General features: G+C 32.5%; 1 protein-coding gene across 1 annotated transcript in view; it reads left to right on the top strand.

The window, feature by feature from the left end:
• The first annotated feature begins 2549 nt into the window (after window positions 1-2549).
• The window catches only part of LOC129919550 (protein sax-3), a 93475-nt gene continuing 81539 nt past the window's right edge, over window positions 2550-14485 (top strand). Inside the window, exon 1 of the mRNA XM_056000471.1 lies at window positions 2550-3323. Within this exon, the coding sequence (XP_055856446.1) occupies window positions 3200-3323 (124 nt within the window). The 5' untranslated portion in view covers window positions 2550-3199. The remainder of the gene's footprint in view (window positions 3324-14485) is intronic.

Raw genomic sequence — 14485 nt, 5'->3', positions numbered from 1 at the left:
TTCTCGTGTGGCAAAAATGGGGTGGCAGATTCGTAGTAGTCCTATCCTCCTGCCATCAGCCTGCACTTTAGGTCTTAGGTGTGCACTGGAGAGATTCCAGAGCACAGAAAGTACTCATGGCACACAAAAAATATACAAAAACCAAAACGAAGTAAGGATATGGTTCATCAAGTGAGAAGTTCCGGCCTGATGGAAGCAGACGATTCCGAATGTGTACACAGAGGCAACAGAAGTGTGCAATAAACCTTCCGGCGCAATTCGCCCAGCTACTCTATTCGAAGGTATTTTTTATAAATGTCGAACCGGGAAAAACGGCGAATTCTCTCTTGGGATTGTTTTGACGAAAATGCACTGAAACTCTGGGAAGATTTGATTTAATGTGATTTAGCTTTTTATTCACCACAAAACAGAGAGATTTTTATATATTTTTTGCTGGGCGCAAACTCAACATAGCACTCAAGATATTTGTTTTCCAACTGGGATTGTAAGTTGTGTGGTTGGTTTCTATGAGATAATGGAGGAGTGTTGCCATTTTGTCGAAGCACCAGAGTTAGTTTTAAATACATTAATATAATAGTTTTATATCATTGTGAAATAGGCTTGATTTCAGAAGAAAATTTTAGGTTAGGTTAGGTTAGGTTAGGTTAGGTTAGGTTAAGTTAGGTTAGGTTAGGTTAGGTTAGATTAGGTTAGGTTAGGTTAGGTTATAGTGGTTGTCAAGCAAAGTACCCGAAACACTTAGACCCATATGGATCCATTGTGATACCACAAAAGACTAGCAAGTTAGGAACTCACTAGCCAAAAACGACTGGAAAGTTTCCAAGAAAGCTCAATATCTGTGTGATCATGGAATCATAATTCTTACAGCTTCAACTTCCAGTTTGACAGCAAATTTTCAGAGCGAAAGTCGGCACTTAAAATTTTAGTGTTGAAATGGCATAATATTGGTTTCCAATTTTCGTCATCTCTGTGAGAAACAGGGGCGAACATGACATTTCCTGGGCTCTTGGCCCTCTGGGAGATCATGTAAAAATGAAATCTGTTAATAGATCTAATGTTCACTCAGCTTTAAAATTTATCTCAAGGTAATGAATCACTTAGAACATAGGTAATACAAATTATGGGCCTTTTCGCCTACTGTGTTGTTGGCTAACCGCACTATTACTGAGAAAAATTGCCCCCGAACTTAATCTTTCCCCTGGGTCCTGCCAGGTCTCTGGTGAGAAACATCCATACCCTCAAATTGTTAATGCAGAATTAGCTTAGCTATTTGCCCTATTGTTGACAACTGTACATATGTACATTTTTATCAGGAATATCGTTTTCAAGGAAGTCAAATAAAATTAAATCAATTTTAATTCTGTTAATAAATTCTTTAGTCCCAATAAAAATAAGCAACATTTTCGAATATAAACAGAAACTGGCTCTCAGGCTCCGGGCTCCGCAATATTGATATACTTAGGAAATCGAGTAGGCACACTCTTCGAAATGGAAGAAACCATAGAATTAACAATATAACAACATGGAAAAATCAAATTTGAAAAAAAAAATTTTATCCAAACAACTACATATAAAAACAGATTCGAAACATGTTTTTTTTTAAATTCTTTTCTATTCTGCTAGTTATTCGATACTCTTTCGTCATTTAGTCTTTTTATCTCCTATCTAGTGTCACTTTTTCCAAAAAAAACGCATCAGTCATCAATAAACGATTTCTGCAAGAAATGACGACATACCCCCTTATAAGATGAGTTTATTCAAAACTGGTCCCCAACATAATAACCCATTAAGGTTATAATATGAATGAATATTATCTTCAAAGTAACTGCTCTCATCTAACCCCCTTCTGGCGACGTGCTTGATGAAAATATTAATTAACTGCGTAAAAAAAAATCATTATTTTAACCACTTGTAACAGAGCGTAGTAGAGTTTTCTTTTTAAAAGCAAATTAATCTTCTCCTTTAAGGTAATTAACCTACACGTTAGTAACCTTGTTAACGTAGATTTGCATACAGAAAAATGCTCATTTGATATTTAATACATTTACTACACAAAAACTCCCTTCTACTCCTTACACATTCCACAACTTGTAAGACAGTATTGAGCTTACAAACGTATAGAAAGTTATTGTTTGTATAGTAACAGGTCTATCATGTCTCTCTCGCCATAAAGCATCTATGCAAGTCCCGGTCGTACAATACCGGAATAATACCCCATACAATGTTTCCTGGTAAATATATTTCACCACTATACACCACTCTCAAAATATACCACCCCCACACTAGTTGAGGTTGATTTCTGTTCATACCACCACCCCCACAGGGAAATATACGGGATGAAAGTCCTTACACACAGAGGGAAAAACTCTCTTTTCCACAATTTACACAAGCAATTCGCCTGGTTTTTCCCAACCATTCGTTTAGTAGAGCTTTGAATTTCGTCCGATAAGGGAGTGCAGATTTTGACGCGCGGAAAAATCCTTCTTGCGATTTTTTTTTGTACTGATCCTACTAAATCTTTTCCTCAAAAAAAAAAAGAAGAAAAAAAAAACAACACAGAAGGGGGTGGTTTTTCCCTTCATTCGTTCTTCTTTTTTTGTGTGAAATATTCATCCCAAATGTGTTGTAACCTCACTGTGTGCTCTTGGAAAAAGGATTACACTCTTGTTAGAACCGTTATCAAGTGAAATTCCAACGGGAACATGCCTTTTGCATGTTATGCTATACTTAAAGCGAATTACAACAACAAAGTTGAGTGAGTTTCAAATGATTAAAAATGAGAATGAAAAAAACCTAAGCGAAGTAATTAATTCAAATGAAATTTAATTTAGTATTGGTTTTTTTGTTGATAAAAACGGAAATAAATTAAAAGCCGGTTACAAAATAACAACAACAGAAATGAACGTTACAAAATATTTGAAAGCCTTTTTGATATAAACGATTGTTTTACAGTCGTTTTGTGAATAAGTTTAAAGAAGATTGTGGGGCAGAAAAAAAAAAAAACGGTGTGATTTGTGAAGTGAAATATTTGAAATCGTTTTTTTTTTGGTCCTTTATAACTCCGGAATGCGGTTTGAATTCTTAACTCCTTTTTTCGAAATCGGTATCATCATTTAATATGGAATACAAATAGACACAACACACACACACCGAGATACTCTCTTGAGTTATAAAGAGAATCCAACCCAGACTTTGCGGAATGTCCAGCATTATAATGATGATGATGCAAACATCATTATCCTGCTGGCAAGGATCAATTGCCATGAATGCAAAATGTCTGTGCATTTTATTGGTATTACTACTTAGATGGTCAAGTGTAGAAGGTAAGCTCGTTATTTAGAGTGAAGGATATCCTTTTTTTTTTTTATTTGACATTTTTACCCGATGATAATAATCATTTGATAAATGAGAAAATACCAATCTCGATGAAGGATAACACACACACACAGGGCAGGAACAAAAAAATAAATAAAAATAAAATAATTTCCAGACAGGGAGACATAAAAATGAATGACATGTTTATACTGCGGTGAGGTCTGCCCTCTGCTTCCTTCGTCCTTCAGCCATTACTATTATTTTTTTTTTGTTGCTCCTTCTTTCGTCCTTCGAGTGTACAGCTTGTTGATTTTGCCATTTGTACGACGACTATATGAGAGAGTTGAGTATGTTCACATTTATACATATATTTTTTACGTCGGTCGTCCACATCCACCCTCCACCTCATGTTCTGTGTTATTTATTTATAAAATGTCCTGGCAGTTTCAATTCAATTGTACAGATAACAAAACTTACCCGCTGGCTATATGACAATTGAATTTCGATACTCATTACTTGGCTGTGATAGAAGGAGGAGTGCAGGGACGAGAGAGAATGTTTTTTGCAGATCATGATGTGTGTATTGCGATGCAATATTGTGTATATGTCCTGGGGGGTATTTTCTAGAGCAAGCATATACCAACAAGAACAAACCGGATGTACCTATATGATGATGATTTTTTGATATTTTAATTCGAAAATTTTACGTCCCGTAATAATGCAATAATAATAATTAAATTTTAATGAACATTGTACTCTGATAGTGTTGATATGTCGTTTTTAATGAGCACTGGCGATGGGTTATCGCTTTTTGATTTGTATGGGGTAATTAGCGGTGCTATGTTGGATGAGTTATGGATTTTTGGTGCCGTGCGGTGAGGAATCAAGTTGAAAATATGGATGCAATTTTTTTTGTTATTGTAATTGTTTTGCAAAAAAATTATTTCATTAGATGAAATCTAATGCACATGTGGGTGGGTGTTTTTATGGGCAAAAATATAGATAAGTACATCCAATTGTGGAGTTACTGATTTAACTTAATGTGCCTTCTAAAAGAATTTAAACAGGAACTTTTTATTTGAATTTTTCATTTTAGGAAAGCTTGATTTGAATACTTAAAATGATTCAATTTTAGGTAGGTAATTGTTTACATTTCAACTTTTTTACTACAAAACATGTATTTCTTAGATATGTAGGTAAGAACAAAATAATAGGAAGGAAGAAATTATAAAAACCTGTACTTAAAGTACCTACGTTCATACATTTAATTGCACTTGTTATTTTACATTCTCTATGCTGGAAAAAAATATTTTTGTTCTCTAAGAAGGTCATATCTTCATGGAGTATATTTTTTTTATGGGGAAGCATTATAATAACTTTTCTAGGATTATGTTGTTTTGTATTTCCGGTTATGAATATGCTTAGAATTTATTTTTTTTAAACTGTTGTTGGCAGGTATGAACAAGTGCATAAGTAAGTGCTTGACCTTTGCTTATGGAGTACTTATAATTTGTTGAGTTATTATTTTTTTAATGATATCCGAGAGGGGAACATCAAAAACCATTTATCATGAAACTTTTCATGTTCTTGTACGTTTATAGAAACTGAAAAAAAAAAACAGAAAATATAAAATCTATGTTATTGCACAGGAATGTAGATTTGAAACATGTGTTTTATTTGTTAAATATGGTGATGAGGGAAGCTTTACTAGCCATGTATTCAGCCATGCAGTTGAAACAATGGAATGCAAAATATTGGGTCACACAAGCTTGCATTTAAGGTTCAATTGCGTAGATTACACTTTATGAACAAAAATTTATATAAACTTCTCTGAGAACAAGTACTTTTTTAAGTTAACCCCTTGTAGCCCCATGTGACATTTCTGTAACAAACCGAAAAAGATTGCACAAAAGCTATAGAAACAAATTTTTGTTTACTCCGAAGCTCCTTACATAATCTTTAAGTATTGATTTATCGAAATAGTATGCAATATTTCTATTAAATGGCATCAATAGTTTTAGTCTTTCAGAAAAATTTAATATTTTTGCAGATTCAATTAAGTCAGTATAGTTTGCAAATACTTTTTAGTTTTGAATTTTTATGTAGATTCTATGTGAAAAAAACAAATTTTAAAATACATTACTCTTATGTCGATTTTCATGTGTTTACATTTACTCCAGAATATTTTTCATAATGGGAAAATGTAAACAACGTATTTTGGGGGCAGCGTTACCGTTGAAAATTTTTGAAAGGTCGCTAAAAAAGTCGCTTTCAGAAAAAAAGGTCGCTAATCTAAAAAATTGAAAAAAAGTCGCTTTTTTGTCGAAAAAGTCGCTATATGAAAAAAAAGGTCGCTAGACCGTTTTCATATGCTTTTACATAGAAAAATAAACACAAGTTGTCTTGAAACAAAGTTTTTATTAACAGAAAAAAAATTAACAAAATTAGAAACTAAAAAGTGGTTGTCTGTAAAGCCGATTTACGGACAATGATTTTACGTGATATCGTAATAAGAAAACAGGTCGTGTGCTTTTGTTAAAAAAATGATCTAATAATTATTTATTTGCCAACTTTCTTGTTAAAAAAATGATAAGATATAATAAATTGTATAGTAAAGTACTTAAACTAAAGATTAAGACCTAACATATACATGTATAACTGTATCATTTGTGGAAAAACGGAATAACTTTTTGAATCCTATCATAATTTACAAGAAAAAGCTAAATCAAATACCTTTTTTTCTTTTCTCACTATACCAATTTTTGTATATGAAAAACTTATAAAAAAATTACGCCATTAAAAAGTTTAATATTTTTTATAAAGAATAAAGCCATACTTAGATTTTTACAATGCGTAAAAGGTAAAAAAAACCATTTTTGTTATATAAATTTTACTGTTTCCGCTTTAAATATTCATATCAACCATGTCTGCATGACGTCTACAAAAAGAGCTAGAATTTTTTGAACCCAATCAGTTTTCATCAAAAAAAGCAAAAATATCAATCTTTTTTATCTTCTCACGCCACTAAATCAATTTTTTTAAATTAAAATAAAAAACTAGACCGACTACTGCACTCTTGCAACATTATTTTATTTGTTTGAAATTTTTTTCAATTTCTATTGCTAAATACTTGTTCAGCATTGAACTCGGTCTGCTCAGAGCGCGATCGATGGACTCAAGATAAAATTTACATGATTTGAACGTGTTTTTCAACCTGAATCTCAAACAAATTTGCATTAAAAAAAATAGTTGTTTTTATAAATCTCAACACTTCATAAATATTGTGCACCAATTCATAAATATTGTGCATTCGATGTTTTATATAAAAATCTAACTTTAAAATATGTATGCTTTCATCGTATGATGCAATTGACCGTTGTCTTTTTATATTTGCAAGCAATATGAATATGATGTTCTTTTCCTTATTCCAAATAGGTAATGTTATAGTTTAAAGTTTGAATAAAACGCTCGTAGAAGAAAGTCGTCTCGTCTTTCAATTTAATTATTTAATCTTTTTTTTTTAAGTTCTTACATCTATTAAATGGACCATATAGAAATGAAAATTAAACAATTAAAAAAGTAGTTTGAACTTTTTAAAACTTACCCCACAAATAAGTTACTGTTCAGCCCAGCATGATATTTTACACAAAAAATAAATCAACAAAAAACCAAAATTCACACGTGTCTCATATAAACACAATTGTAACCAAAACACAAATTATTAACAAAATAAGACACTATAAAATACATCTTTTCTCTATTAAGAAAAAGATCAAAAATACAAAAAAGTCACAAAAATAATTTGGCAACGTACCCGCCCAAAGAACTTACAACTGAAGAAGATGGGCCGATAGCTATGGATAAGACAGATATTTTGACCTCGAAATTTTCAAAGCTATATATGTATGTGCCTTTTTTTGAAAAATTCACCACCAAAATGTTACTAAGCTATGCTATTTTAAAATAATAAAAAAAAAGTGATGAAAACCTGTTCCCAATTCAATTATATAATTTACACATTAGCATGTACCTACGCGAAGTTCTAACAGCATCATTTGCTGGACAGGGTTTACTGACTTTCTACAAAAAATATAATAAGCTGGAAAAAGAAAACATAAAAATTCTTCTTAATACCATCGTTGAGGTTTTTTATGACTCCACCAAAGATATATATAATGCCCCAGGATCGAAACAGTTAAACAAAACAACTGATCAAATTATTTGAATTATTCCCAACCCAAAAGAAGGATATTTATTTCATTGCAAAAAAGCCGCACGAAAAACCAAATCAAAGCGGGCTTCTTTTCAACAGGTTTAATAACATTAACCGGAACAAGCGAAAGCCTCCGATAGACCAAACATTGGATACTAAGATTTCAAAAGTTAGCCCAGAAGAATTTGAACCTGAGATTCAAAATGTAATGCAAAAGTATGAGGACCAAGCACTGCAATATTGGAACAAAACGTACACTTACCGGCGCGGCGTTCAGACATATTAAAACTCAAGAACATATTTGAGATTTTTGAGGAATGGCCCTTTTTTTAAGCAAGAATTCTTAGTTCTAAGAGGAACAGTGTTTGTTTAAGCTGTTACTTCTTGCCCATTCATTCCATTCAGCATTATAAAATACTTTTTAACAATGTGTAATATGGTCAGATCAAACGAACCTAAATTTTCTAGCTTGATCAACCGTCTTTTCCTTCCCTACTCTTGCAAATGCAGTTATGCACCAATAAAAAAATATCGAGTATACGCCACAGTGCCCCGGGACTTCTATATAAGTAAAGTAGGGATAATTATATTTTGATGTTTATTTGTGATAAGCTACCAATAGAGCAAGTTTAGGTCTTGTAAAAAAATTGAACTAGATATAACAATCAGATATAGACCAGTGTCGAAACCTTCAAAAACATTAAAAAATAAGAAAAAATCATAGTTGTATGAAACCCATTGGAAAAGGAGGTGAATATTTTTCACATAAATTTTGAGGTTATTTGAAAAAATTGTTATTACGTAAGTTGTAGTTCTTTTTATTACCTATAACCTTGCCATACAACATTTTTTCCATAGGACTTGTAGTTTTGCCGGAAATCGAGATATACCATTTTTTACCATTAAAAACTCAACCCTACCACTTCCCGAACTCGGCTCGCCCGTAATTTATTTTTCCATTAATTTTTATCATATTCACCTCCTTTTCCAATGGGTTTCATCCTACTATGATTTTTTTTGGTTTCAAAAATTATCGACCCTGGGCTAATATGGTAAATGACATTAATAAATAACAGCTTCAACGATTTTCAAAAAAAAATCTTAAGCTTCTTTAATGTACAGGAATTGCATAGGTTCCTTGTTTGGAGGCCCAAACTACTTAAATAGATAGTTTTTGTGATTTACCATAAAAATTTTATATTATTTTCAAGTTTCTTATTAAATTTTCTTATAAAATTAAATTAAAAACATTCTTTTATACATTTTAAGAAATTTTTAGTATTTGAAGAAACTTTTAACATAAGAACAAGTACGTGCAAGTAATTAGCTTTTTCGTTTCGTACAATATTTTCTTATGGGACGTCACAACTTTTTTCAGATTTATCCCCATTGGCTTAACTAAAATGAATAATATACTCAAAAAGGACCCAATTTCCCATTTTTTTAAAGTTCAATTTTGTGCAAGAGGAACGAAAAAATTGGAAATGTTCACTGTGCGACTTGGCTCACTGTTAAACAGTTTACTCTACTTGGGATTGAAATCCCTTAGCGTGACGTGCATTTAAATTTGTTCTATTTCCAAAGTTCAATAACACTTAAAAAAGTAAGAACTTGGTCCGTCCGGTTTACACAGGACAACAAAAACCAACACATAGATAAACAAGAATAATATCTGACTGGAATAAATTATTACAATTTCGTTTCATAGTTAAACGTCCTTTAACCTATAAAAAAAAATGTTATCATTTGTTTGCATTTACTCTTACAATGTCCCTGCTCATAAATCTTAATTATCTAGATGAAACTCGTCCTCTATTATAGTCTCTCTAAAACATTGTCCAACCTAAATTGAGTTAATTTTTAAGTGTCATGTCTGCAAAACTATAATAAAACCCCAAACTGACTATTTTTAAAAAGCTCATAATAATAAATGAATAACTGTCAAATTGTTCTCCTTTGCTATTCTATGTTCCCAGCAAGAGAAAACACACAAAAAAAAATGATTATCTTTTATTTATAACATTTTGCCAAGCACTTTCATTGACCTCGTTACCACACACCCATTAAATGAACTGCATCACGTACAAAGTGCACACAAAAATGAACTCACCCGCAACGAAACGATGCGATGGCCTCTTTTGCTAACGTTTGCAATGGATATACCCACTGGAGGAAAAACTACTGGACTGACTCTGTCTCCCCCTTGTATTCTATTCTCTTGGGTTCTTCTACTCATCGTAAGCTAACAAAAAAAAAAAATAAAGGATGACCCACAAAAAAGATCCTCTTTCTACTAAATAGCATCATTACATAAAATGGACGATTCCAGGACACATAACCAAAGACCAAAGAGGACAAAATCAAAGAAACTTATTGCATGGCAACATTTCCTATTCATCAGGATCAACAAAAAAAATAAAAATTGTTAAAACAGGATAAAACGACAACGTCACCGGGCAAAAAAATGTCAATTTTATTTGTCATCCCAAGATTTGGTTCGGGAATCAACGACAGTATAGACATCAGACTGCAGTCTGACATAATACAGATGGATGATATGGCCCAGGATCTAGGAATAGTAGTAAAAAAAAAGATTCGTTAAGACAAGAAATATATAACTACGTAAAAATATATATAACATAATTCTTCTTCTCGTTATCATAAAATTGAAGGAGCAACAAAATACATATAGCAAAATATAAGTTAAAAAAAAACTGCAAGGATACTAACAAATAAAAACTGAGAGATGAAGGAAAGCAAAAAAAAAAAAAACAAGTTGAATAAATTCCAACTTGCTTGGCATTTTTCATGCGTCGCCAACCTTATTCTTTGTATTTGCATTTCATAAATATTAAATTCCACTAGGATACATTGAAATCCTGGTTGCTTGCTGGTTGCTGCTGCATGCAGGATATGATTGTGTGAGGTGGAGTGTACCCTGCAACTCTGGCTCTGGCATAGGCCCAGACATATCCAATTCGCATTGGCAGCCAACCAAAGACAATCCACAAAACTGCAGGAGTTTCACTCTATCCTTTTGTGTTTTTTTTTTTGTTTTTTTATTATTATTTTTTGTTTAATATCCAAGGCATTTAAAAGGATGGAGTTTAAAAAATAATTCTTTTTTTCTTTCAAGTCACTGGTAAAGGACGCGACGCGACGGGATGTTTCCCCAGCTAGTGCTTTTCCTGTCAAGTGGGAAAACACTTTCGAAAATAAATTGAAAAACAAAAGGATCTTTAAGACTGACAAAACGTTGAAGAAAAAAAAAACAAGTAAAAAAAAAGGATTCAACGAAAAGAGAAAAGCTCATTTCATGTAGATAACCTGTACAAGGTTATATGGGCTGCATAATAGTCATCATGAGCATCACGTCAACATCCTTGCTTGCTTGCTTGCTGGCTGTCGGCTGTGCCATGCCTGTCACAGAATGGAAAAGGATTTCTCTTGTTTTGCACTTGAAAGATAGTTGATGATGCAGGTGGAGTGTTTAACACCCGCTAACATACGAGCATGAGACATCACGACATGGGATTGTCGTTAGCTCTCTTGCCATCCAGTTTCTGTCGCGTTGTTGTCGTCGTCGGCGTTCTTGGTTTCAGCGGTGTTCTCCCTAAAGTGTAAAATGAATGCACACATTCGTACAGTGCCGCGCAACGCCCGCCATTCCGTCATAGTGGTTTTGAGTATAGTGAAGGATCTCCATCATTTTCACTGTTTTCTTTTTAACTCTTTTATTTTTTTTAACTCCCAAAAGTGGATGAATGTTGCAGAGAATAAAACCTTCCTAAGAGTACCTACCTTACCTACCTAGGTGTATATAAAAATATCCCATCAATGTTTGCCTAATTTGTCTACTTTTCAGACTCTTACCAATTAATTGCTGTGATGAAAAGTTCAAAAAGTTTCTACTCAGCCTCCATTATTTTGTTGTGTTCGTCGTCGTATAGAGAGAGTCCTATGATGATGGTAGGATTTGTCGTTTGCCAATGTTGAGGGTTGCCTCTTGGAATTGATTACGTCTATATAAAACAGAATTTCAATATGCAAGCAATACCTACCAACGCAATATTGCTATAGGAATATTGCTGTGGCAAGCAAGCAGACGCAGAGGTGTGTTGTAGAAGTAGATATAGATGCTGAAAGAGACACTTGACAGACTCATTCTTAGCAAAAAATTTATTGTAAAAGGTTCATGGTTAGAGAGGGTGGTACATAAATATTTGTTTTCGTTAATTGAAAGAATGTAGAAAACCTTTAACAAGTTTATTTGAGGGCAGTAAAATTATGAGAAATTAGGTAGCTACCTCTTTTCCTTTTTATTAATAAGACTAGGTTTTTGGTTGAGTAATGAAGCTTTTTATCTTTCTTTAGTTTTAAATCTGCATGGTTGGCTTGTTTCTTTAGCGATATAAATTGTTAAGTTGGATAAGGAGATTGACTTAATCTTTAATCTGCAAAATAATTTTATGAGAAATCGCTTTATATAATCTAAATTGTGAGAGGGGTGTTATTTTTTTTACAGAACTAGCTTCGATACTCTTGATTTTATTTTGGATTGAATTTGTCACCTTCAAAGAGTCCTCCAATGTAAAAAAAGAGGCGGTCTGTCGCTTTCATAAATGAAAAATTTGGACTCGTCAATTAAAAAAAACCATGCTCCACTGCCTGCTTGTCTTCGGTTGATGTTGGACAGCGTAAGCTAACCGAGCTATTATAATGCCTGGCTGTCAACATCGGTGACCGAACTGAATGTCTTGGGCGCAGACAGACTTCGTGAAAACGATCTATTACCGTTTGACTCGAAATCGTTCTAGGCCGTTCTTGACGTTTCTGTTGATGCCGTTGTTGTCGCTGGAAACTATGAGCAGTGGTGCTTACATGAATAAATAGTTCTCTTCGTGCCATTCGAACCATTATTCTGTCATCTCGTAAAGATGTAATTCGAAACTGTCCCAATAATTGTCAGTTTTTTAAACCTTCTGTAAGCTCGATATACTACAGACGCGGATACGCCCAAGTTGGCCCCACTGCTCGAAAGCTATGATCTTCCGTCACAAAGATTACTGAGCGAGAAACTTCAGTTTCAGTTAAATAATGCCTTTTCATATTCTTAATAATTTTTAAAATAATTTTAAGTGTTCTAATTATTAATTTTATATTCCAAAAATTGCTTAAAAAATTTCATTAAAAAATGTCTTATCAAAAGCAAACTCACATTGAAAAATGAGAACGTAATGACCACCATAACCGAATTAGATGTGTTTGGACACATGCCAGAAAACGGCTTGACTGATTTAACTGAAAATTGGCAAAATTATTCCTATGTTACTAAACTAACATAATCAAGCCTCTCAGATAAGTCTCATCGCCATTATAATATAATACATATTATGTATATAACATAGTCGTAAGTTTTGATTGTCTTAGAGATTGTCTAACTGAAATTTAACTTTTTAGTACCTATTCCAGAATATTGCGTCATATGCTCAGTTTTTTGTTATTATCAAGTTCTATTACTGCATTTTCGATTTTTGAGAAAGTTTATTCAAATGCATTTACGTCCTAACATTAACTCAAAATAAAAACGTCTTTCAATCGGAACAACAACCGATTTTCAAATAAATTTTCAATCTTTTAATGCAATCTTGTAATTCACGAAAAACGTTTGTTCCCACATACAATGTGACATTCTCTAGAATTCAACTATTCAAAACAAAACAATCCCGAGAATTAGATACTTTTTTATTTCGCCTTTCGTAGGTCTAATGGTTGAAAGGTCCTATGTCAAAAAAAAAACACACGAACCTTTTATTGCAGAAAATGGGTTAATGGTTCATGGGTATATTGTGTTCGGACGAAAACTGACTCGAAATAAGTCAGCAATACAACCATAATACAAGAGTCTACAAACACGAAAATGGTTTTAGTTTGGAGTGCCAATGCAACGTACTTAATGCAAATGAAAAGAAAATACCAAAAACAACGAAACTAGATATCTGTTCTGCATACATTTTATTTACATGTAAGATGTATAAGGGTTATGTTGATTTGATTTCGTGCATTATAGTTAAATAGCTAACTACTTACTTTAAAATGTTAGTTTTAGTTTGATAGTTTTCTCCATGCTTATTCATAATCTAGTCGCATGAACATATTTATGTTGATAGATTTATAATTACATCTTAAAGATAGATTTAGATTTATACATATCTTAAAGTTGATTCACAGACAAAGGGTCACTGTGGTGTATGTGTAACATTAAAAAAAATGTATTTTAATTTTTATTTATTGATGACGAAATAATCGTCAGTAGATCAGTATTAATCATACATTGTCCTTTGAAAAAAGTCGAACTTTTTATATTTTTATAGTAAATAGAGAGCTAAAATCTTAAAACCTTTTTTGTGTTTAATGCTTCGGGTAGAGATTATTCTCTAATAGCAGCTCAGTCAAATAAGGGTTTAACCTCGGAATGAATGCTAATAGAAATTTTTTTTTGTTCAATATCTTCGTTTTGCGATTTTCAAGGTCAAATCGCGAAATAGATATTTTTAAAATAAGCAATCATAGACAATGGAATTGTATACACATACACTGAGGGAAAAAACGCAACGTAAAATGTAAAATGTTCAACGTTGATTTAATGTAGAAAAAAATTAACATGAAACTTCTTCAAAATAAAATTGAAACAACGTAATTTTTTTTTTTTAATTTTTGTTGGACTTCAGCTTTTGTTGCATTTTATCACTCTAATTTTCAACGGGAAATAGCACGTTGGTAAAGCATTAGCCTAGTAACCCAATAGTTGTAGGTTCGATCCCGTGCTATAAACATAGTGTTTTATAAATTTATTCTTATGAAGAAAACAATTATGAATAAAAATGTTATTTACAAGTTTGCCAGAAAACTTAAAGATTTTATGATATTTGGAAAAACCTGCACCAGGTAAAATCT

Source organism: Episyrphus balteatus, chromosome 1, assembly GCF_945859705.1.
Source record: "Episyrphus balteatus chromosome 1, idEpiBalt1.1, whole genome shotgun sequence".
NCBI classification, from domain to species: domain Eukaryota; kingdom Metazoa; phylum Arthropoda; class Insecta; order Diptera; family Syrphidae; genus Episyrphus; species Episyrphus balteatus.
Note: the sequence above shows the minus strand (reverse complement) of the source record. Positions and strands in the feature narration are given on the sequence as shown.